This window comes from Sardina pilchardus, chromosome 2, assembly GCF_963854185.1.
Source record: "Sardina pilchardus chromosome 2, fSarPil1.1, whole genome shotgun sequence".
Taxonomy (NCBI): domain Eukaryota; kingdom Metazoa; phylum Chordata; class Actinopteri; order Clupeiformes; family Clupeidae; genus Sardina; species Sardina pilchardus.
Window position 1 is genome coordinate 22057069 of NC_084995.1, and position 25416 is coordinate 22082484.

The window sequence follows — 25416 nt, forward strand, 5'->3', positions numbered from 1 at the left end:
CCGTGGGCAGCTTTTTGACCCACTAACCTTAGCGTCTCTCTCATGGGACCGCGTTGATTCTCCCAGCCAGTGTGTGTGTGTGTGAGAGAGAGTGAGTTGGAGATGGGGAGAGAGAGAGGAACGGAGGCGGAGTAGGATGTCCAAAGAGGCAAGAAACGAGTAACAATAGACCAGATGGACATCCCCTCCTCCCCACACACACATACACACACACACACACACCTGCTTTAGAGCTTTGTGCTGACTCTGAGGTCCTGGGTTCTGAAGTTAATCTCACTCTGAGTTGTGCAATCCACTGTCTCCTATCAGACATTTAAAAACGTAATTGTCTTAAGTTACAGTAACGGCCAAAACAAACATGAATTGGATTGGAGTGAAAAACTTGGGCAGACAGCAAAAAAAGTTCAGTCTTTGTCGTCCAAAACAAGATTCCTCCCATTGTTGTGTTGGTGTTGTGGGACCAGAATAAATATTACAGCACATCATTGAAGTTTAATGATATTGTTAGTGGTCACAATTCTGTACCCTACCCTAAGTCTGTAGCACACTGTTAGTAGTGTGTACACACACTCTAGTTGTGTTTTCTTTACCAGTGATGTGGATATGACCATCTGTTAAATTTCTAAATGTGAAACTGATGGCAATGACGTTTGACCTGAGACCTCTTATCATTTACAGCAAGATCTCTGCATCAGCATTTATCCGAGACTTTTACGTTTCTCTTTCCACAGACATCATCATTATTGGTGGGAGATACTATAAAGGCCATAGTTAATGTATTCTGCTTGTGATAACCACTTATTTTCAGCTGAGACTATTGGGTTTTAAATGCCAAATGAAAAGGAGAGAGATTTTAAAAAAATTAAATAAAATAAAAAAAACCAGCTGTTTTTGCATTGTATTCGTGGCAGGGTTGGATTAGGAACAGTATTGTGGGACATTGTAAGTTTGATGCTTCAGATGCTTCACTGTAACAGATTGATTGCATCAGGCCGGTCTGTAAGCACCTGGGTCCCAGCTCTTTACTGTGTGTGCGCCACATCGGCTGACCTCTACAGGCAGGCGTTTGCAGCCAGTTCAACATGTTTAATTTGCGTCAGAGCTGTTTCTGAGAAGCCGTACACTTTCTCTGATCGGATGTTCAGCTTGCCTACCTGCTGCCAAGAAGTGCAGTGTAATCATCAGACATGTCCTTCGTAGTTCTGTCTGTCAGTAGGACTCTGTAGGATCGGTCAAAATGATTCCTCTTTCTGTTATCCTACTTCTTACTGCATCCACTTTTCTCAGTATTTCACAATCAAAAGGCCAAAAGTGGACATCACCAGTGACATTTGCAACTTCTTATCAGACAGAATTTTTTTTCTTTTTTTTTTCTTTCTTCAACTGCTTACACACACCGCTACACCAAAATTGCTAAATTATACAGTAATTCTCAGTGTTTGACACAGTTTTCAGTTCTCTAAAATACATTTAACAAAATACCACACAGTTTTCTCCCTAGCACACACAAATCTAACAGGAAGTTTTTCAAGCACAACCATCAAAATGCCACACTTATTCACACTCAGTCCTCAATGTACAAACACTCATTACTTTACTGAACACTATCTGATCATTGACTTAGTATAGGCCTATGAATACATACAGTATACTCTATACGTAGCTATAGACCTTGCCAGTCTGTTCATAGAAGATTTCCGGTTGAAATGTTCAGAACCAATGCAGATAAAAACAAAAAAATTGGACTTTTGTGTAATGTTCTACAAAAAAAATTACTTCACTTAAAACTTGTCTTACACATGTTTGTTTCTGCAGTTGAAAGGGTCTATAGGCCTATGAATATGCCCTCCCCCCAAATAAAATATATAAACAAACAACAATAACAACAACAAAAAGCACACAGTAATATATTTCATTTGATAAAAGCAAAGTAATTTGCAAAATCAGCTCAATTCTAGTGGTCATTGTATTTGCTCTCTTTTTTCTTGTTGGCTGGAAAATCACTATTTTTGGTTTCCAATGTTGGTTACGTGTATTTCTATTTACTTGTACTCTATGTACAAATGTCATATTATGACTAAAGTGTGTATAATGTGAGGTGAATGTTTGTGACATTTTGAACATTGTGTGTTACTTTGTTGGAAATGTATGGCATTTTGCATTTTGTGTGAGCAGTTGTGTGTGTAGAGTTTTGAAAAACAGACCCTGAGTTTCAAAAATCTGTGAAAGACTGTATATGAAACCACCTGTGGCATCTGTGGTGAATGAGAGTAGTGGGGAAAGTACATGTATTTTTAGCCGAAGCGACTTGCAACATGGTAAACATTTGAAAACTTCCCCCAACAATTCTAAAACAATTTCAAACAATTTAAAAGGTAGGGTACAATAAGAAGCAAATGTATCAGAGTGCTGTTTTTATACAGTCAAGTTTCACTTCTATTCAAGTGCCAGGTGCTAGAATTATCAAGGCTAGTTGTAAGTAGTGCTATGAGAGGAGATATTTTCTGTGGAGCTGGGTCTTCAAGAGTTTTTTGAAGATGGAGAGGGATGTCCTGTCCTTGTACTAGTAGGAACTGATAGCGCATCCCACCAATGAGGAAGGACAGATGAGAAAAGTTGGAGTGTACTGGTGGCAGAGCTGGATGTCGTTCATCTGCGTAGCGCATCGGTCGAGAGGTAGCCTGTATGAGGGCATTCAAATAGGTGGGAGCAGAAACGTAGACTTTGTATGCAAACAGTAGAGACTTGAATTTGTTGCAGGCAGCCATAGGTAGCCATAGTAGGTGGATGGGGTAGCCAGTGTGGCTGGATGAAATATTACACAGACTCTTGAGTTGTGAACATAGGATATCTTCACCTTTGTTCTTTCATTCAGGCACTGAATATACTCTATGTGCTAGTTGGCTGTTGGCAGTAGTAGTCTGTGTGGTGTATTTGAGTTCAACTTTTTTGGCCCAACAGAAGACAACTCAATCATTAGGAATCAGTTGTGCGATCCCATGACAACAGTGGTGGAGACAGACCTCTGAAGTTCATCTACAAAAAGGATCCAAAGCTGCCATCTTTGCCCATATAAGGAGATCCAGGAGTTAATTGAGGCTAACTGCCTATGGCAAGTTGCATTGTAAGTTAGCTCTGGGGTAGCAAAGATCAAAGTGTGCCGTCTTCACCTACCGAAGATCACAGTATCCACTAGACGGCAGTGGACAAAACTGTGTAGCGAAAAATGTCTGCATTTCCAATGTCATCATCCCCGCGAGAGTTTAACCTGTGCGATAATTGAAAATACCCATGTTATTTTTCCATAGAAAAAATCTCAAGATACAGGATCTCCTTCTTTGGCTTTTTTTGTAGACGAACTTCAGAGGTCTATTTAGTGTTATGTGTGTGTGGCCAAGTCAACCTGTCAGCTTGATAGTGGAAAGCGCACTGTCTTGGCTTGGAGTGGTTGAAAGTACACATGCTGTAATTCAGTTGTGAGGACTCCTTTTGTGTTCAGTCGCCTTCAGGTGTCAACGCTGTGTTTACCTTTGTGAGTACCTGCTATTCAAGGCAGGCTGGGCCTCACCCCTCCGGCCCTCTATTCTGTGACCCAGGGCCCTCCCACTCCCTGGTGAGTCTGACTCTGGGGGTAGACGAGGCCTTTGTGCTGCTAATGACAGGAAAACAAGGACAAAGACCTGAAGAGTACAGGTACAATGGTGTCTCAGCAGGAAGTGATTATTGTCTGTGGAGGAAGTCGATCAGTAGAGAACATGTACAATGCAAAGTGATCAAAGGACATCAAGACATTGGAGACATCCGGCAATCTCATTAGATGGGAATCTTTTGGGACTGAATTATTCGAACCACACACTTTGTTTTTTTGCACACATTTTTTTTTTTTTAAATTCCACAAATGGTATGTGGAGCAGAATTTGGATAAACCAGGTCATTAGACACTGTTTTGAATGCCAGGCAAACATCTCATGTGTGCCTCACTTGAGTTAAATAAAGTACACAATGGTTTACATTGTGAAGTGTATCTCAAAGGGAACCATATCAGGGAGAGCTTTTCGGGTCTCCAGCCTTGAGATAGCCCAATCCTCTTTCGTGCACAGAAAGCCCGATACTGGCTCTTGGCTTTTAGCCTTTTGAAGCTTTCTCCTTCAATGCCAATGTGCCTCTGCCTGATAATGCCAGGCATCCCCTGGACATGTCCGGACTCCTTTTGTCTATCTTTATTGGCATTGATTGAATAAACATACAGCCCATCTCCCTGGTGACGGCCTAGGTTGCGATTGGAGGGTCTCTATACCCGCTTCTGCGGAGTGCCAAGCTCCCCACACTTCCATGAGGAGATAGGTGGCATCTCATTTTCCAGTAACACTTTTTTGGGAGTAATGATTTTTTGCAGTTACAGTACAACACTACGTTTCTGTGCCTAAACAGTAATGTTCTCACTATATGGATTCACTGTCAGAGAGTATTTAGTGTGGAATAGCTGAGTACTCTTAAGCATGGTGTTGTTGTGTGATTTGAACGGATGCATTTATTTCCCTGATCCTGATTACTCCGGACTGAGACGCTTGCCACACTGCTAATCTTTCTGTATTTAATAATGCATGTGGTACAATCACAAAGTACCCCTTCTCAGCCAAGTTCTTATCGGCGCACCAGGACCCCTCCATCACATATCCTCGACTGGTTACGGTATTTGACAGAGGTTTTGTGCATTGTTTGTGTCTTTTCCTCATGTCTCATTTCTTGGATGGTTCACGCGTTGAAAACTTTGGCTAAACAAAGTCTTTGTAAAGAAAGAGTTTAATTGGAAGGAAAGTTTGAATTCATCTCCAGTTTCCCCTTCTTTCTTTGTCTCTGTGCAGGCACGTTGAGACCGGTACGACGCAGCTTCTATGACCCCACGTCAGCGCCGGGCCAGGGTTGGTTGTGGGAGTGGGAGAACGACACCGGCTCCTGGACGACGTACGACATGGAAGTCGGCATCACCATCCAGGCGGCGCGGGACCGTAACCAACCCTGGCTGGACCTGGCGCCGCTGGGGTTTTGCTACCTCATCGATTTCCAGAGCATGACGCAGATCAACCGGCAGACGCAGCGGTGCAGACGCATCCAGCGGCGCTCGGACATGGCCTACCCTCTCGTGTCCGGCCCGCTCCCCAAATCGGCCCAAGGAGGCTGGGCCACCTCAGGCACAGGGGGGGGAAGTGGACCAGGAGGTGAAGCTATAACAGGGGGTGGGGGTGGTGGTGGGGGTGCAGGGGCAGGACTAGGTGCTGGGGGCTCAACGGGGATGCTCTTAGGTGTTGGGGTGTCTGGTGTCACCTTGTCCAGTGGGGGACACAATGGCGGTAGCAGCAGTAACGGGAGTGTTGTGTATCCCAGCAGTACGGTCTCCATGTCCTCCCTGGCCTCTCTAGGTCAGCCTTGTGCCTGTCAGCAGTGTATGCTTGTGATGAGCGTCAAAGCCAACGCTATGGCGGCATCGCACACCTTGGGCCGCAAGCCCTCGCAGTCCAAGCCGGCCCTGAGCCCCAAAGGTACAGCCGCGGGTACTTCCGGTTCCGCCGGTACGAACTCGAACTCGTACTCGCACACTCTTCCGCACGCACTCTCGTACGCTGCCTCGGCGAGGACTCTCTCCCCACGCAGAAGCGCCGCCGCGTTCGCCCACTCCATCTCCCTGCTCACCTCCGGCACTGCCACGCTGTCCGTCTCCAACCGACCCCCTCCGCCACCTCTGCCCCCACCCCAGCCACCCACACCAGCCAATCAGCAGCAGCTCCAAGGCACGTCCTCCACGCCTGGCCCCCCTCCTTCCTCCTCCCCCTCCACCACCACCTCGACGCCGTCGGTGCCCACTGCCACGCTCATCACCACGGCGACCACCATCACCTCTTCGTCCTCATCCCTTCCTTCACCTGCCGTGCCCGCGCAACGCTCCGCCGCCTGTGCCGCCCCACTGCCGCCCCGTGCCAGCTTGGCGGGCCTCAGCCGTCCTGCCCTGCAACGCATTGCCATGGCACAGTCGCGGGCACTTATCGCCTCAGGGTGAGTTACCGCACAACCACACAATGCTCCTTTTATTCATCGGCTGTTCAGTGCGTGTTGCGCTCGAATGTTACTGATACCCATACGAAGCTGTTCCGCTGAACTGTTTTGGCTGAACTGGAGTTGTGACCTTGCTGTTTGTCATGGGGGCCTTTGTGTGTTGCCTGGCCTTGTGGTACAGTGATATCACCAGCGTGTTGTTTTTAGTCTTGCAGTCAGTGATGTAGACTCTGTGGTCTTCTTACAAAACTCCAGCCCAGTCAAGGAAAACACATCTGATTTGAATTAATTACCTACAAAAGTATTCCAATCTAATTCAAGCCAATTGTCATCAAAACAGACTAATAAGGCAGCAGTTCCGTTTCTGCTCTGTGGTGAACTGAATATCCTCACGTTAAAAAAAAACCCATCAAGGACTGTGTGTGAAGTGTAAAATCGTGTAAAATCGTCCAGGACTGTGTGTGAAGTGTAAACATTGAAATTCAACAGCCGTGACCCTCTGTCTTAGCGTAGCATGATCTATCTTGATGTGTGTTCTCACAACACCCGCATGCTGCTCTCCATGGCTGGTTGGAAACAGCGCTGCCCACGTCCCAAGCTAAGTGGAGAGGGGATTTAAGCGTGTTTATGTGCGGTAGTACATTGAGTCATTCAGATGATGTGTTGAGAACATATTTATTCTAGTCAAATTAGAATATTGGATTATTGCTGTGTCTCTTTTGAAAAAGGGATGATCATTTTGACACTGGTGGTGGAATCAAAGCAGTGTAGCAGGATTTCATTAAACTCCCCTATGATGGATGGGATGGAAATGTAATAACAAAATAAATAAATAAAGAATAAAAAAATGGGATGGCCAAGCTGTGGTCACACTGCCAACCAAGCTTTCCTGTCTGGCTGATTTCATCAGTGGTGGTTGAAGTGACAACAGCAAGTGGCGGGGGAAAGCCAAACACGTTTTCATTTTTCTTGCTGTGTGTCTGTAAGGTGGTAACCATAAAGGTTGAAGGGATATTCAGAAATAGCTGTGGTGTGAAACTTTGCTCTAACGTTATGTTAAACAACTTTGAACAATTTGAGTGTGATCCAGTGGTAATTCGGCATGAAACAGTTTTAGTTTCGGGTTGGAAGCCCACTCATGGTGTTGTGACAGTCTTTTGGGGTTTTCAGCGTCTGATTCAAACACTGGATGCTCATCACAGCGTTGTGGCATTTATCACTTGCGTTGTGATGGCATTCCCTAGCGCTTGGTTTCAGTCCAGGTCATTTCATGTGGTGTGTTCTCCATGAGGGTTTTTAAAGTGGTTCTTCTTGTGTCTGGGCTGTTAGTCTTTGTTTCCATTTCCTGTCATGTGTTTTGAGTTAGTCAGCGCGAGTCGGGGTAATCCCATTCGCTCACTCTGTCATCCAGATGACAATGTCAAGGACTGGCTCAGTTCCTCTTTCAATGATGTGGCCAGCCATCAGAGAGAGATGTTTTTGTGTACGTGGAAGTGTGGTGTGATTTGAAGAAGTATGTGTGTGTGCTTGCGTCTGGAACTGTGTGTGTGTGTGTGTGTGTGTCTGGCTGTCTTTCTGTGTGTGTGATGGTATGTATGTGTCAGCTTTCCAAGGAATCACGGTTTAAAGCGGTGTGTGTGTGTGTGTGTGTGTGTGTGTGTGTGTGTGTGTGTGTGCATGTGGGTGTGTGTGTGTGTGTGTGGGGGGGGGGGTGCATGCGTTGGAGTGTGTTTCTCACACTGCTAAATCATTCAGTGTGTGTCGGCCATCTGGGAACAGAGAGGGAAGCGTTTGTAGCAGAGTGGAGGAATGAGAGCACGGGGAGTGTGAGGGAATGAGGGAGAGGAGAGCCTTGGGGACGAGGGGGGGGGTTGATGGGGGTCAGCACCTCCCTCCGTCTCTAGGAGCACCCCCACCCCCACGCACCCCACCCTCTTGTCTACCCTGTTTCCCAGGCTTCACTGAGTTTGGATAAGGGGGTGGGGTTTGGCCAGGGGATGGGGATAGGGGTGCTCCTCAGCCCCTTTGTGCGCTTGTGGTGGGTTTCCATGACAACTTTTGTTGGCATGCCGGCAAGCCCTAGTTGGCATTAGCAACACAATGCCGCCCTGCTGGCAGAGTGGGTTGCGTGTGTGTGTGTGTGTGTGTGTGTGTGTGTGTGTGTGTGTGTGTGTGAGCAGTTGTAAATTGTGAAGACAAAAGAGGGTGCAATTATTATTGTCAGGATCTGTCTCAGTCTGTCTTGAGGCATTTTTCAAGTAGTTTTGCAAAAAGAGTTTGGAAGGAGAGGAGATGGAGTCAGTGAGTGGAGTGTGTTTGTGTGTTTTTCTAGGCTGTGTGTGTATTAGTGTGTTTCTAGTGTGTGTGTGTGTGTGTGTGTGTGTGTGTGTGTGTGTGTGTGTGTGTGTGTGTGTGTGTGTGTGTGTGTGTGTGTGTGTGTGTGTGTGTGTGTGTGTGTGTGTGTGTGTGTGTGTGTGTGTGTGTGTGTGTGTGTGCATGGCTGAGAGGGGATGGCGTCTGAGCCTGGCCAGGCAGACAGAGACGCTGTCCACCCAGAGAGGGAGACAAGGGAAGGCCTAGACAAAAGAGCGACCGGGAGATCTGGAGAGAGATTGATCGCACACTGATGCGAGAAGCACTGGACTCCCCCAGCCCCCCCCCCCCCCCCCCCCCACCACCACCACCACCACCACCATAGGGAGCGTGTGGGAGAGAGGGACCATAGGTGAGGCAGGAAAAAGAAGAAAGGAAAACAAGGGAGCAGGGGAAGGGAGAGCGGTGTGAAACCGCTTGGTCAGACCCTGGAAATAGTCTGTTAGCAGGTGTCAATCAGAGAGCGGTGTTTCACGTAGAGAGACAACACATGGGCTCGGGGCTTCACACAGAACGACCTCGTAAGCAGAACGGAGCACACGCTGAGCAAGTAAATATTGACCTTCCAGTGCGGCTGTGCGATGGAATGTGCTCTCTGTTTTCTCAGCGAGTGTGAGAAATGGACAAAGGAAAAGTGAACTGGGGAGGGGAGTTGTGAGAGGAAATTGAGATTGAACTGAGAAGGGGAAAAAAGCAGGTAGACCTCAGAGCGGATGAGAGTGGAGAGAGGGAAGCAGAACGTGTATGATTAATTGTGGGGTCTGGTGTTTCCATTCCAGACTTTGTTTTGGTGTTCAACTAGTCCATGGAAATGACCTTGTCTGCCTGCTGGAGGGAGCTGCTGCACAGATTTACACAGACACACATGCACACACACACACACACGCACACACACACAGGCACGAACACACACACACATGCATGCACACAAGCACGCACGTAGGCACGAACACACGCACGCACAGCTGTCGTCATATTGAAGGCTATAGTCTCAAGTCATAGCATCTGCCTCATCACAGAACCATGACACTATCCTCAACAGCAATTCAGAGTTTTTCAGAGATTTAGTGTTGTTGTGGGTGTGAGTGTGCGTCCATGTGTGAACCGGCTCTTGTTAGGCTGAGAGTTGTCATGTGTAGTGTGTCCCTTCGTGATTGATAAGATCAAAATCATGACCCTGGATTTCACCTCGCTCAGATGACCATCTGGACACAGAAAAGAGCAGAACAGATCAAAGGAGAGAGAGAGAGAGAGAGAGAGAGAGAGAGAGAGAGAGAGAGACAGAGAGAGAGAGAGAGAGAGAGAGAGAGAGAGAGAGAGAGAGAGAGAGAGAGAGAGAGAGAGAGAGAGAGAGAGAGAGAGAGAGAGAGAGAGAGAGAGAGAGAAAGAAACACAAGGGAGGCTCTCATGAAGCGTGGAGGCTCAGGGTGGGGTGGGTGAGTCAGGGTCTCGAGAGGGTCAGGCACTCCCTTGGAAACCCAGACGCCACCCTTGTTCTTCAGTCCCGTCTTTCTTTTTCACTCAGAAACATTAGAGACACCGGTAGTACAGCAGGTGTAATCCAACTGCTTAAGCTGGAGGCTGTGACTCTGTGTGTTTGTGTGTGTGTGTGTGTGTGGTTGTGGGCGTTTTTGTGTGTGTATGTGTGTCTGGGTGTGTGTCAGTGTCTGGGTGTGTGCGCAAGACATGTAACAAGTGCAATGAGGTGTAATGTGTGTCCCTCCCGGTGAAATCTACATTTTTCACTTCACTGCAAGAAGGGGAAATAATGACTTAATTAACAGCAATTAGCAGTGGAGGTGCCAAGCTAGGTGAGAACCCAGCTGAAAGAAAGAAAGGAAGAAAGAAAGAAAGAAAGAAATGAACAAAAGACAATATCAAAGATCATGAAGATCTTAGATCTCAAAGATAATAATGGCCTAGAGAGCGCAGTTGTGTTAAGCGCATGGGGAATTAGTATGTGGGAGGTTTTGCCTGTGGAAATGGGCATGGTGTGCTAAGTAATGCCTTGTTCTTTGGTTAAAATGAAGAAGCATTATTGCGTTGGTTGATATTAACCTTTTGAACACCTCAGGGTGAACACTTCATGCTGTAGTGCTAATTTTTAGTAGTGTTGTAGAACATATTGCAGTATAAAACTGAGGAACCTAAGGCGCTTGCCAAGCTTGCATCAATGAGTGAGTAATGAATGAGGTTCTGCTTGACTCAGGGGTAATCTCACAGGTTTACTGCGTGTATTCGTGTATGTGGAGATCCATGGTGCGCACGTGTTGGATTAGCGCTTTTGCCACCGTACTGTTCAACCATATGCCTGAGCTCTGAGTCCATTAACAGATAACAAATCTAAAGGTTAGGGGTCACATGTGACAGCTCCTCAGCTGCTGGATAGTCGTGTCTCATTCACTATTGCATCCGAGCGTCATTCACAACATATAGCAGGCAGTGTGCCAGTTACACAGAAACTCTTCTCAATGGGTTGCTCAGATACTACAGATACACTACGTAGAGTGTTTTGTACTTTTGTTTGGTAAAGTTGCCCTTAACATGACCCCAGTAATGTGATTATTGTTGATATTATGCTTTAATAAAAGGTCTATTCAGAATGAGTCTACATAAGTGGGGATATCAGGCCTCAGGCCTCAGGCAAATGGCCCACGAGAGAGTTTGGTCTGACTCCCCGGGTCAAGTCATAAATGGCAAAAGAAACAACGTTGAGATACAAAACAACGATTACTTTTTTTTGCCTGAAATAAAAGAAAGTAACACAAAATATTGCAGTTAAATGTCAGAGTGGTCACCCCCGACTGTATATCTGGCATGGTCAGGGTGAAAGCATCACGCATAATGAACTACTTTTGACATGCTCACCGCCTGTGTAATTGTTGATATCTATCATGGTGGCATAAAAGAAAGGTATATGCTGTGCTTTCCAGGAGAAATGGACTTTGTTGAAGTAAGAGGCAAGGCAAGCCAGGGTGCCAAGTTTGTGGAGATGGATTGAACTTTATTGTCTTTGTGCAGAGTACAAGTACAGTGACAATGAAATGCTGTTAGCGTCTAACCAGAAGTGCAATGTGAACAGTATAGACAGAGATGCACTTGTAGTGATGAAAAAAAGCCAAACGTTGGTGTCATAAAAGCTTGAAACATGGCAAACTTGATGAGTTGTAAGGACAAATGTGCTTGGATGACGCTAACGCTCTTCGGCAGAGTTTTGGTACCCAACAAGCATTCCAACAGAGACGATGTAATGCTGGCCGTCATTACAATTTCAAATCAGAAGCCTTTGCTGTTTCAAAGCTGAGTCTGCTATGTGTTCTGAAATATAGTATGGCCCTGTAGTGATTTTATACACATTTGAATGGGCCTTTATAGGAAACATGTGCTACACCTGTAGTGTCCGTCTATCTGTCAGTGGGGCATCTGAGAAGTATGTTAATGCTGTGTGGATTAGCAGCGTATCAAACATGACTTAACATTCTCCACAGTCTGCCAGTAGTGCCTGGGCCTATCCCATGGCCGTGCTGCATACACAGCAGTGCATTAGATTAGCTGCGTGTTAATACAGTTGATTAAGCCCTCACGCCGCTAGCCTCCTGCTGGTTCCCTCTCACAGGAAGCTGTCCTCTCACTACCTTGCCATGGCAGATGGTTGGCCTTGGTTCTGTTGGAGTTGGGCAATTATAGAGTAAGCTGGAGTTGTGCTGATTCATGCAAGCTGACCTATTCAAGTGTTTCTTGGTTCTGTTTCCCCATTGGGACAAAGTAACAGTTCCCTTTAATCTCCCAGATTTAAAAATAAGGCCCTCAACCTTAGAATAGACATACACTCACACGTGCACTAACATTTTGAAAGATATAGCTTAAAGGTAGGAACGAAGATCTCCTCGCGATCAGCTAGCTGTCCATTCTCTGAGAACAGAACACTGTAAAAAAGGTCTTGCACAGCCCTGACTCTGAACTGGAAACAAACAAAGTTGATACAACCTGTCCCCCAAACACTAACAAAACAACGTGTTGAGTTTGTTGGGGAGCACTGAAATGAGGGGTGAGCTTACCTCTCTGGCGTGTTTTTGTCTGATTTTTAGTTCAGATTTAATGCAAGTTGCTTTGGGCATATGCGTCTGGCAAGGAACATAAACGTACACAAACAGTGCCCTATTTTTAATTCATAATATCAGATAGGGCCAAAGGATCAGCTGGGAAGTTTCTCTCTCTTTCCTTCCGTCAGACTGTAACACAAAAAAACGTCAATGTGGCATCAGAGTATTAATGAAATTGTTTTCCATTACATCCCCAGCATGCTGTAATGATGATTATCCCCATAATCTCTGTGTTGATGGCTCAATATCTAATCCATTTGCCCCCTCCGCTACTCCAGTGAGGCCAAGTGTTAATGATTTGCACATGCAGACTGAATTCTGCCCTGTTGTTTAACTGGTCATGGGCATCACAAAACCCCTTTTTGGGGGGGGGGGGGTAATCATTGTGACCCCACTATAGAGAGTCAGACACTAGCGACTGGGTCAGGGGCTTGAATATAACTCAACAATTTGTCTAATTGTGTCTTAAAAGTCACCGCTTCACTACTTTGTTGGCTCACGCTGTCTGTTCGTTTTTTCTCTGTTAAAAGGGCTTTTGAGGAGATTCACTCAAACGTATAATTCCCTTTTTGAAATGCAGGGTGATAAAAAAGCTGTGGAGTTCTTGTGAGGTATATGTCCACTGACGTTTAAAGACCCGGTTGGTCTCCTTTGTCGCACAGATGTTGTCAGTATCTTGTCAGCTGAAATTGCTCCTCACTACATCTTTAAATAGATTTTCCTCAATCGTTGTCTAAGTCTAAATGAGCGTGAAGCCTGAAATGGGTCCCAAAAGTTGGCAGCGTTCGTCACATGAACATATGATGTGTAGGTAATCCCAAGCAGGTGCGAGGCGTCACTGCTGTAAGGTAGGTCAGCAGGTGGATTAGAGCTATAAGAGACTGACCAGACGCCCTGGTAAACACATCATCGTGAAGTCCCCGCCAGAGAAGGAGCTCACTCAGGAGACACAGCAGCAAGGGATCTCCGTAGCGAAGGAAAGGAAGAGATAAGATACTAGTGTGAGTGCTAGAATACAGGACAAGGCAATCCAAGAACACCTGGGTCTCTCCAGAACGGGAGAGTTTCTTGCGTGTTTGTCACTGGGGAAACACAACGAGTGATCTCAAAGGAATCCATTCTTGACCTGTTTGGTTTTTTCCTAGCTTGAGAGCTGGTGTCTTTGGAGGCATTTTTTTCCCTCAGCTCTTCAATTGTTTTTTGGGGTTTTTTTCTTTCGCTCTGATTTGCCTCCAAGAGGAAAGATGACAGTCATCAGGCCATTCCAGTGAGTATTGACCCATAGCCTCTGTGGACCATACGCATCCCTCATTACACTTCCAATAGGCCTCATCAAGGAGCACAAACAGCAGTGCTGAGAGTGGGCATGGAATATTGATGAAAGGCTGAGACAATTTGTGCTTTGTGTCTCAAGGAGAGCTGATTGCAATGGCCGGTGTTGATTACCTCAGAAAAGCACTCTGGTAGTGCACTCTGTCTGACTGTGATAAGATGCTTGTTGTGGGATTTTGTTGTTTTTTTAGTCAGAAATGATAAGAGAAGAGGAAATGGTTAGAGTTAGTGGGTAATGCAGAAATGAAACAGTTAAAACAGTAAAAAAAAAAAAAAACAGCTAAACATGAATGTTCATTGTAGTTGTGAGCTGAGCTGAGTCAACTGTGTATGTGTGTGTGCTGAGCAACCCAGTTGAAAGATTAGAATGCAAGTTACTGCATTTGGTGACTTATGTGTCTTGAATGTGTACTTTCACAGCTGATAGCTGTTCCACAGTATTACATTATACCGGTATAGTCCACCTCCAAGGAACATCTCCCACCTTCAGTTGTTGACATCAATGCGTGTGCCAAGCATCCTGGTTTAATGTCTTAGGGGGCAGCCAAGGTTTGTCTGTCTGTGCCCTCTGAGGGAACGGGGTTAGCATATCGAGTGCCAGAGGTCTGGCAGTCTCTGCATGTCTGTAAGATGTTGGCACAGTTGGCAGTGGCGCTACCTGGACAGAGGGAGAGGAGGGCAGGAGTGGGGCCGAAGAGGGATTAGAGATCACAGGTCAAGGCGCGACAAAGGGAAACACGTGTCACTTGAGCACCTTGGTGGCAGTGTGCCAGGTAATCTGACTGTGTGTTTGTGTGTGTGTGTGTGTGTGAGAGAGAGAAACACCAGACTTAAGCTGAGATAGGTCGGGTTATCCTAGGTGCCATCTGATAAGATTGCTCTAATGCTTGTTGGCTGCGTGGGAATTCCAGTGGAATATATACGGAGGTGTGTGTGAGGTGAATCCTCGAATGTGGGAAGGCTTTGTGAACCTGAGCGAGCGTCTGGTGACACGAGAGGAGATGGCACAGACGGGGCTTAGGTCAAGACCTAATTTATGTGTCAGACAGCATGTGCACATAACAGCCCTCACACTTAAACCACACATGATTCTACTCACAGACTTACTGCTACCGGCTGTAATCATAGGTACTACTGATTATTCTTACACATAATATACTTGGATGCACTGCATCCCCAACACACAACATACCACCCCACCTCACACACACACAATTAATATACCTTTTCATTACTATAATTTAATGTATTATTTACAGATTAACTGGCTCTTCAGCACAAGAAATGTCATTACTGATAAATCCTTTTATGAGTACATGACAATGAACTTGAACTCCAGTGAAGTCCAGCCAACCTGCGAGTCCCCTGCTGCAAGTTGGTAACACGACTGTCTTGTGTGCTTTGGCAGGGTGCCCACTGTGCCAGTGAAGAACCTGAACGGCGCCAGCCCGGTGCACCCGGCGCTGGCAGGCATAACGGGGATCCTGATGAGCGCCGCCGCGCTGCCCGTGTGCCTCACGCGCCCGCCCAAGCTGGTGCTACACCCGCCGCCCGTCAGCAAGAGCGACATCAAGCCCATCCCCGGCCTCGGCCACTGCTGCCGCAAAACCACCAAGAAGCAGGCTCGCAAGGGTAGGTGCCGGACGACCACAATTACACCAACACACACACTTACTCACTCATACACACACACATACACACACACACACACACACACACACACACACACACACACAAACAGACACTACACTCACTCACTCACTCACTCACTCACTCACTCACTCACTCACTCACTCACACACAAATGTGCATGCTCCACATTGTTTTACATACACACCAGTACACCATCTGTCAGTGTGCTAACATTTCTCCATTATCACAGGCAAGACTCCAGAGGAAGTAGTGAAGCGCTACTTGCAGAAGGTCCGCACCACCCCTGAGGAGGTGAGTAACGTCCGCTTTACTATTGTCTGTAGATAGTCTGGGAAATTATTTGACTGGTCACAAAGTTCAACCACTAAAGGGGAAGCCAAAATATGTGCTGTTAGTTTCAGGGATCTTTACACTGCCCACTGTTACACTGTTATGTCTCTGATAGTTTATGTCAAATAGAAGGTTTTTTTTTTAATTAATTTGTTTTTGTTGTTGTTTATATATGGGGTAACATATTGTATATTGTTGTGGTTTACTCTGTCATTAAGATGCACTGTAATGAGGTTCGTGAGAAATAAGGCTGTTCTCTCCCGTTCTCCAACAGGACTGCACCATCTGTATGGAGGCTCTGGGGGGTCCGTCCGGCTACAAAGGCCCCGGAGTCGGGGGCATCTCTCGGGGGGAGTCCGTGGGCCGTCTGGCCCAGTGTGGCCACCAATACCACGTCCAGTGCCTGGTGGCGATGTACAACAACGGCAATAAAGATGGCAGCCTCCAGTGTCCAACGTGTAAGACCATCTACGGGGTGAAGACGGGAAACCAGCCGCCCGGCAAGATGGAGTACCACGTCATCCCCCACTCCCTGCCTGGCCACCCCGACTGCAAGACCATCCGCATCATCTACAACATCCCCCCAGGCATCCAGGTCAGGCCCAGTGAAATCACACACATCTACCGTAATTTCCCAACTATTAGCCACAGCTTATACATTGATTTTGCAAAATAACGTCAGCTATGCGGGTAATACAAGAGGGCCGTTAATATGGTATTAATATGGTTTTGTTTCTTTTAAAACATAAACGCAAAGTCCTGCGGCTTATACACAATGCGGTTAATACACAGGAAATTACTGTACACACTTACATTTATTTACTGTTGTATGCACACTTGCACAGACATCTGTGTTCCTCAAACTTCACTTTTTGGACATTTTCAGTGTTAACTGATTTTGTTCCCTGTTGTGTTTTAGGGACCTGAGCACCCAAACCCAGGCAAACCTTTCACCGCAAGAGGCTTCCCTCGTCACTGCTATCTCCCAGACAGCGAGAAAGGACGCAAGGTATGTTCAGTCGCTTACATTACTGTAATGCGTCCCAAATCAGAACACTGAGACCCCTAGAGATGTGATGAAATCATTACACTTTTTACACATTATATTACACTGTAGTGTAGTCTTTTAAAGAAAGAGTATTTTTTTTACCTCTCATAGCAAATAGATTTTTCAAAAGGAACAAAGAAAAAAGAAAAAGAAAAAAGATGCATTTACAGCAATCTCTGGCTTAGGTCATAGGTTTAAAGCCAGTGTGTTGCAGCAACCCATCCCACTAAGTGTATAAAGAATGCTTTATAAAGATGCGTAGTATTGTCTGTGCCTGATGTGTGATTCTCACCCTCCCCTCCTCAGGTGCTGCGGCTGCTGCTGGTGGCATGGGACCGGCGTCTGATCTTCTCCGTGGGCACGTCCAGCACCACCGGCGAGTCCGACACCGTCATCTGGAACGAGGTCCACCACAAGACCGAGTTTGGCTCCAACCTCACGGGCCACGGGTACCCTGACCCTGGCTACCTGGACAATGTTTTGGAAGAGCTGAAAGCCCAGGGCATCACAGAGGACGAGATTCCACAGTGATGAGGAACGGAGGGAGTGGGGCAGAGAGAAGCTGAGAGGAGGAGGAGGAGGAGGAGGAGGAGAATTGACCAGAGAGGGCAGGGTGAAGCACCAGAGAGGAACCCTGCCCAGAGCTTCAGATGCTGGGGGGAAAGGGGGGGGGGGGGGGGGGGGGGGCATGAGGGGTGTTTGGGACACTGGAGGGCTGCCAGTCTGTGAGAGTGAACATGAAGATGTAGAGGAAGGAAGTCCCTTGCTGCAGTGACATGCAAAATGTGAATATGACTTAATCTGACTTAGAAAAGCTAATACTGTGTGCGGTGCTCCCAGGTACAGACAGTATCGCCGACTAAATCTTAGTAGGTTAAGCATTTGCATTAAGGAGATACTAATTCTTTTTTTTCTTTATTATTTTGATTATTACATTAATTAACACACTGATGCTAACACAGATATGTGAGTAGAGTGACTTTAGAGCGAGAGGGGAAGGAAAGGAAAGAATGGATGGTGAAAAGAAAGAGAGACAAGGAAGGAAGGAAGGAAAGATCAGAGGGGAAGGAGGAGTGGGACTCAGAGAGGAAATGAAGGAAAGGAATGACAAATGGTGGTCTATGAATGTAGTTTTTAACCTAGGGGATAGGACTTTTTGTTTCTTAGCAAAACCCAAAAAACTGAGGCTGTTTGGTGGAGTGCCTGCATGTGGGGCTTGGATTTGAGTATGTGCAACATACTTATGGTGTGATGGCTGGTATTCAGTGCTTGTTCGAAATTTGACTCTCTGGCGCCCTCAAGTGTCTCAAAAACATTCCATGTGGGAGAGGTACATTTTACTACAAATACCTTTTTCAGTATCTCTGTTGTTTAATATCATCCGATGCGTTAGTTACATCATGTACTTACATTACTTTTATGTATTACTTTTGTACAGGTATTGTGTATGATAATGTGTTCTTTTTACTTTTGTACTCACAATATTTTGGGACTGTGGTGGCACTCCACACCCAAGTGTTGTGCCATGGATACAAATTTTTCCTATTTGAGTGGACGGTGGCTCTGCCTCCATTTATGTCTGTGTGTTGAGACATGAGCAACATGAGCAACCTCTTTTGCTTGTCAAGGGGAGGTGATAAGGTGATCCGTGATTGCTACCCCTGGTATAAGACAATACAAAAGACAAAAAAAAGCTAGCAAGAACTTCCGATTGAACAGAATATGGTGGCTAGTGTGGAGCAACCTGTAGGATCATCCAAGTCAAGACCACTGTGTGGGCAGTTGTAGCAAAATGTAGTTCTTCAAATAAGTCATTATTCCTCCCCCTTCCTTGCTGAAAGTACATTACCGGGCATTATCATTTTCATATTACCCCATGAGGGTGATGTTCTAGTGCCATATGACTTTTGAAGGTGCATACTGCCCCACCAACTTGTTTTTGGTTGCTCCCATTACCCTGTTCCCTGTCCAGTCTCTTGAGTTGGGTCTATGACCATGATCTATGTGGAGTGACCTGGTGTACGGGCAAGAGTGTGTGTGAATGAGTGAGTTGGTGTCAGTGTATACTTTAGTATGTGAACATGCGCGAGTGAGCCCATGCATCGTCAGTATGCATGCATTTATACTTGATAATGTGTATGAATGTGTCTGTCTACAGACTTGTTATATGAGGTACAAAATACATGAATGAGCTGCACAATTGTTTTCATCATATGTTTTCTTTTGAAAAATACCTGTTAATTTCTCATGATATTCTGTTATACTGCATATCTTTTCTTTTTTTAAAAAAATATTTTCATCATTATTGCCATTCTTAGTCTCTTGGATTTTTGTATATAATTATTGTATGTTACGTTTCCCTGTCAAAATACATTTTATGGTGAGAGGAGGCCAAGTGTTGTTTTGTCTTCATTGTGTACAGAATTTCTGTATGTAAGTGTCTTTTCTTTGTGAAAAGGAATATATGCTAAGGTAGACTTTTCTAAGTGTGTTATGTAAAGTGCTGTTCTCTCTGGAGACCCCACTCCCTTCATTGGGCATCTCCTTTGCAACACAGTTCCACAGAGAAGCTGAAACAGACCTGAAGTCAACAACAGTGTAGCTGCTACGTGTTCAACCAGTGTGTACACTAGATGAACTACCCTGTCTTGCCTCTTCTCTTGGTATTGTTTTTTAAAATCATGTCTCTTCCAAGAGAGGTAAGATACAGTAGTTGAGCTGTTTCATAGAGAAGTGGTGTTTTGTTCATTATGATGCCTGAGAGGGGTTTGTACATTTAAGAAAAAGTTACTGAAATGTAAGTCAAGAAAAAAAAATTAAAAAAAGAATAAACATGAAACAATTTTGAAGTGTTTTGTGATTGTTTCAGTAATTTCTTCTTCATTAACAGAAGAACATTAGTCATATGGCCCAGACTTCCAAAATTGTGTGTTTGTTGAATTGCTGACAAATTAATTTAAATTAAAAAAAAAAAAAAAAAGTACTGATATCTTGCAATGGCTAACTAAAGGCTTTGCACTTCTGTGTCGTTCTGTGTTGCCACACGCTTTGGTTCACAAATTCTCCTGGGCCTGACAGCATACTGCTGGAAAAGAATTCCTCCTTCGAGCCGGATTTGAACCAGCGACCTAAGGATGTCAGCATTGTATACCTCTACAGTCCTCCGCTCTACCAACTGAGCTATCGAAGGGGACAGGACTGTTTCGTCATCCCGAAGAATTTAAAGCAACAGTATGTCAGTGTCTGCGATATTGTTCGGGTTATATTTCTGAGATAAGCTAAGCTGTAACTTACCTAGGTAAGGCAGTAATTTGCTTCGTAGAGGCTAAACCCCTCTTGTCTGCCGAATGATAGCCTACAATAGGATTTTGCCGTATAATTTATCGGGGGCAGTTGGCCCAGCAACACACCCGTCTGGTCTGGTCTGGTCAGAGCCTTTTCATAGGTTAGGTTGTTCTTCCGCATGTCAGTCGCGGCGGCGGCACGGATCTGTTTATGATCAGATGTCTACCTGCTTCATCAACATTTGTGTTCAAGTTATGCTCGTTAGGCATATCTAAATATAGACTCTATGGGCTACTTATTTAAAGGTTTATTATGCAATTTCAGGTAGGCCTATTCAGGCCTACGCCTCTGTTTTGGGAAGGGCGCTATTTTTGACGATGGCAGAGCTCCCCCTAGAGTCGCGAAATATAGGCACATTTATTTTACCCTGCCTTGGTAAATAGTCTTTCCTAGGCCTAGCCTACTTATCGTGTTTTTTCCTCCCTGTAGGCTACACAATGAAAATGATTGAGGAGGCCAGATGACTCTTGAGAAATTAAACCAATTTTTGCTGGTTTGTAAATAAATTCACATAGGCCCAAAGTAGCCTATGTCAAGGCAACCGTGCATTGCATTGCAATAGTTCACTTTGTTCCCTGTATTGATGGTAGACATAGGCTATGGTAGTGGCGGACTGATATTACCTACAGTAGGTGTCCGAGTGTGCTTCTCTGTTTACTTTTCGGGCAGTAACCGGAGCAACTGCTGAGAAAATGTAATGCGATCTATTGAGATGCAGGGCTAGGAGTGTAGGCCTACTGTGGAGTGGGTAAGACTGGATGAAATGTGCTTAAAACGGTCTCCACTGATAAATATCACACCGGCTACCTTGAAAATTAGGCCCTAAGTCCGAAATTCTGAACCACTCCTTTATAATATAATCAGAGGCGGACATTCCTGATTCCAAAGAGTCACAAGTATTTGATCCAACCATCCATTTTGGAAACCAGCTCATCCTAATTAGCTGCCAGGTAGATCAGGTCATTATTGATATCACCTGTGTTAAGTGCACAGGTAGAAAGAATATACAGTATGGCAGGACTTTTACTCTTTGGAACCAGGAATGTCCACCTTTTTACAATTTGATTTTTTCCTTCTCATATACAGCATTCCAAACACTAAAGAGTTGGCACATGTTCTCCAGAATAATCATTTTATTGCCACCAAAATATTTAGTTTTCTCAAGTTGACCCCTGAAGGTTCTACAATAGGACATTCCAAAGAACCTCAGAGATCACTGTATGAATAACATATTGACAGAATACATCATATGCACAGCCAGTAAATAGTAAACAAATAACGTCAGTCAAGGACTTGACAAGCATGACAACCCAACACTTCTGTTGCGGCCCGTCTTTAACAGCCCATACTATGAACACTGATCCTATCCAGTTTGTGTCCAAAGCAGGCACCTGCAGATGTGTAGGTTCTCTTTGGATTATTTTTTTTCTTCTTGCTGGTTGAATCTTTTATCTTGGTTGACTTTGCATTCTGAGTGTGGTTTCGAGAGTCCGTCCGGGCAAAATGTAGCCTCTCGCCCTCTGCTGTGTGATCTGGCCCACTTTCTGTGTGATTTCTTGCCATCTGAGTTCTTAAGAGCTGCAATGTCACAAATATGTTGAGAGCAAATCGTAAGTTGACATATTGATACATTTTCAATTTGTCAGCCAGTAGCCAACGTGTGACCAAGCTAGAAATGAAATTCAAGAACATAAGGGAAATATCAAAAGATGGATCAGTTATCACCTAAATTAGCGGAAACAACAGCAAATAATTCAAAACCTGCAACAAAATCATGTCCCACTCCCTTTCATACATTTAGAATTGGCAACCGACCTGATGTGGTGTTGTTGTCAAAGGTTTTGCGTTGAGTCGGAAAGATAAAGTGATCATCAGTCCATAAATTAAAATGTGTGTAAAATCCATTGCCTTTAAGTCCCAGGCACGGCTCTCCAATTTGTCTACTTGCCAGGTGAGCATCTGAGGAATACAGCCATGCTCTCCAGAATTTATAATTGGCTGCTAGTGATGTCAACAATATCAACGCCTTCTGCGGTTGCAATAAGTGTACAGCAAGCCAACAACAATAACAGAATAGACTAAAGCATTTTTTAAGCCCCTGGGTCTATTGCTCATCTCATTTAAGAAAGCTATATTTTAATTGTAGGCCACTTAGGGTAACATTGGGCTTTATGATTGAAATGAATTTCAAAGTGATAGGTACATGAGTACCCAGGCTATAATAGACTATCCTATAAAGTTTGTGCACACAGCAGAAATGGGGTTGTTTGTTCAGCTTCCTTAACCAACAATATCCATTATTATGATTAGGCTACTGATGTATGTTTGTTTAAACTAAAGTTTTTTTTCCAGGGATCAACCCTAAATCACCCCTAAATATGATATTCCCAAGTGGTGTGCTTTGTGACTACTTTTGTGTGTAGGCTTACTAACTGGAGCAAAGCCTGAATCACAGGTTTCTGAATGGAAGGAAGAACCACAGGTTTCTGAAAGCTCCCTTCCGATGGAAGGTAACTGTTTTAAGTCCAATATCCCACTGTTGTCATCAGATTACTGCAAATGTACCGTAGGTTTAATTTAATAAAATGTTCTGTCTGGTTGTTCTTTTCTTGCCTTTCTCATCTCATTTGTCAGGATATTTTCTTCATGTCTATATCTTGTTTGGGCAAGTAGACACTATATGCCAATGATGACTCAGGTTCAATTAAAAGAGTCCTGTTTCAAATGAGGATGTGTTGTTGGTTTTCAGCCGAATGCTGCAGCGTTACCTTTTTTTTTTTTTTTTTTTTTACCAACTTCTCATTCATAAGTTCATAATTGCAAAGTTCTGCAGAGTCATCTGTGGTTAACATGGGCACGTCCTCATTTGTCTCCCGCCAAGCCGTAGTCATGATTAACAGATTATAAATAGAAGTCTGAAGTCAGACATATGACATGATGTCAATAAATAATAAATGTTTTATGACAACTCCAGAGGCCCTTAGCAACATGTTTTTTTTTTTTTTTTTTAAATGTTGGCACACACAACGTGAAATGTTTCAAGGAAGGTTACTTCAAAGAAGAAATATATATTGTAAAGAATAAGCAAGGTTGGAAAACTGTACAAAGGGGGGGAAAAGCCTGAAAGACTGAGGGTATTCTACAGTGTGTGTGTGTGTGTGTGTGTGTATGTGTGTGTGTGTGTGTGTGTGTGTGTGTGTGTGTGTGTGTGTGTGTGTGTGTGTGTGTGTGTGTGTGTGTGTGTGTGTGTGTGTGTGTGTGTGTGTGTGTGTTAGGGGGTTAGAATATGGGAGTGGACTTGATGTGTCATGATGGAGGCTACATGAGGACAAGAGCAGTTGGGTTTTCCTGAAGAGATCTGTACACAGTCCTGATACTGTATAGGACAAAAGGTGGTTAATATCGAGTCATCTGCCCATCATTCAGTCTGCCAGTCTGCCAATGTCCTTCATATATCTCTGAGCTTTTAATGTCTTATCAATCAGAAAAGGAACGTCCGATCTAATCTGTTAGTTGTGCCCAAAGTGCTCCACAAGAGAAGCTGCTTTTATCCATTAGGCACTGAAGCTATGGAACATACCTGTATGAGAGCTTTTAGTTGACTCACTTTTATCTTGTAGCCTATTTCTTCACATTATTTTGCATTCTTCTGCTGCTATTTACAGGGTCTTCCTATTTTCACTGCATTCGTTGAATTGTTTGTGTTGTTGTCTCCTTACCATCTTGTGAATTCTCATTTTTACTTAATTCTAAATCTCTAATGTTTCTTTGTTGTTGTTGTTGTTTGTTTGTTTTCTCTATTATTGTGTTAAATGTTCCAAATGTAAAACACTTTGAGCTGCATTCTGTGTATGACAGGTATGCGAATAAAGCTTATTATTATTATTATTATTATTATTATCAACACATAGAAGTAGAAGTGTAATTGGCTGTTTCACTAGAATCGGGACACATACTCTACTATTGTTTAAAGTGATACAACATAGTTTTTGTCCTTAAAATGATGACTTCAAACTCATTTTACAATACTATAATTGGCAGAATTACGTCTTTATAAATGTCAATATGCAGAGTGCCTGGTATTGCATGTGACTTTATTGTGGGATCATGAGTCTTTTTGTCAGACATTGAAAATTGGTGAAAAGGGAAATTCCCACATTGTGTTACTTTAATGACATTCATGACTTTGCTGAGCAGAGGAGATGAGGACTTGTCCCTTCTCTTTTGCCTCATGTTCTGTTGATTTTTTTTTTTTTTTTAAAGCCTCAAAATTCAAAATAGAGCTGAAGCCCTATAAGCTCAATACAACTGTGAAGATGACAGTTTGGGTCAGAGAACTCCATCTTCAAGGCAAATGTCTTCCTTCCTCCCTCTTGCAGAGACAATGTCACATAAACTATTGTATGGCAATTCTGCAGTGCATGTGATTTACGGCACAATCATCATTGCAGTGATGGAATATAGGTCTATGCTTTATTTCATTGACGGAGCGTGTTAAACAGTGCTCAGCACCACAGGGTGGTGATGGCCCACTGACCTCAACAAAAACCACGTCAACTTATTTTTGTTGAGTTTAACTTAACACTGTCGGTGAGCACCTCACGAGGTGTGACTTTACAGTCTGTTCAAATAAACTCACTGACCTCTTACATGACAAAGTTTTTTGTTAAATCTTTTCGAAAAATGCTGGGATTTATAAGGACTGCATTTCAAAACATTTGAAAATGTAATTTAGCCATAAACCACAAAACAAACATACAAGTTTGAAATAAATAATTGCATAACTATGACTGCAGCAGAATCAAAATATAATGTCACTGATTAAGAATTTAAAATCTTTTGGAGACGGTAAGTAGGGCAATAAGTTGGAAGTGTTTCACCTTGAGGTAAGTTTATAATTTTCAGATCATAAATCAGTTTAAATGGCCACAATTATCTCTAATATAGGATGATTTGTTTATTATTCATTTCCAGGAGGAAATGGAGGAGCGTGTAAAATCACTGAACATTTTAGGCACTTATTAAGATAGATTCCATTGTGTCAGGTCTGATTTAGATTAGTTGCTGACAGAAAAAGTCGATTGGGGTGGGATGGGATTGTTTGACTTGGATACCGAAGTCATTCATTTCCATCAAAGCAGTGATAACTTGCCAGTGGATCCCCAAATAACCTTTTTATGT

The 25416-nt window shown here is 44.2% G+C and overlaps 1 protein-coding gene and 1 non-coding gene across 2 annotated transcripts in view; one reads left to right on the forward strand and one right to left on the reverse strand.

Moving 5' to 3' along the window:
* LOC134066721 (E3 ubiquitin-protein ligase DTX4-like) overlaps nt 1-17477 on the forward strand; it is a 22699-nt gene extending 5222 nt beyond the window's left edge. Inside the window, exons 3-9 of the mRNA XM_062522023.1 lie at nt 4866-5207; nt 5274-6051; nt 15268-15491; nt 15742-15803; nt 16117-16437; nt 16762-16851; nt 17197-17477. Of these exons, the coding sequence (XP_062378007.1) occupies nt 4866-5207; nt 5274-6051; nt 15268-15491; nt 15742-15803; nt 16117-16437; nt 16762-16851; nt 17197-17421 (2042 nt within the window). The 3' untranslated portion in view covers nt 17422-17477. The remainder of the gene's footprint in view (nt 1-4865; nt 5208-5273; nt 6052-15267; nt 15492-15741; nt 15804-16116; nt 16438-16761; nt 16852-17196) is intronic.
* Nucleotides 17478-19990: 2513 nt separating this feature from the next.
* On the reverse strand, nt 19991-20080 carry trnay-gua (transfer RNA tyrosine (anticodon GUA)). Its single transcript is given in 2 exon segments — nt 19991-20026; nt 20044-20080. It is a non-coding gene; the product is annotated as a tRNA-Tyr (tRNA).
* Between the last annotated feature and the right edge of the window lie 5336 nt (nt 20081-25416).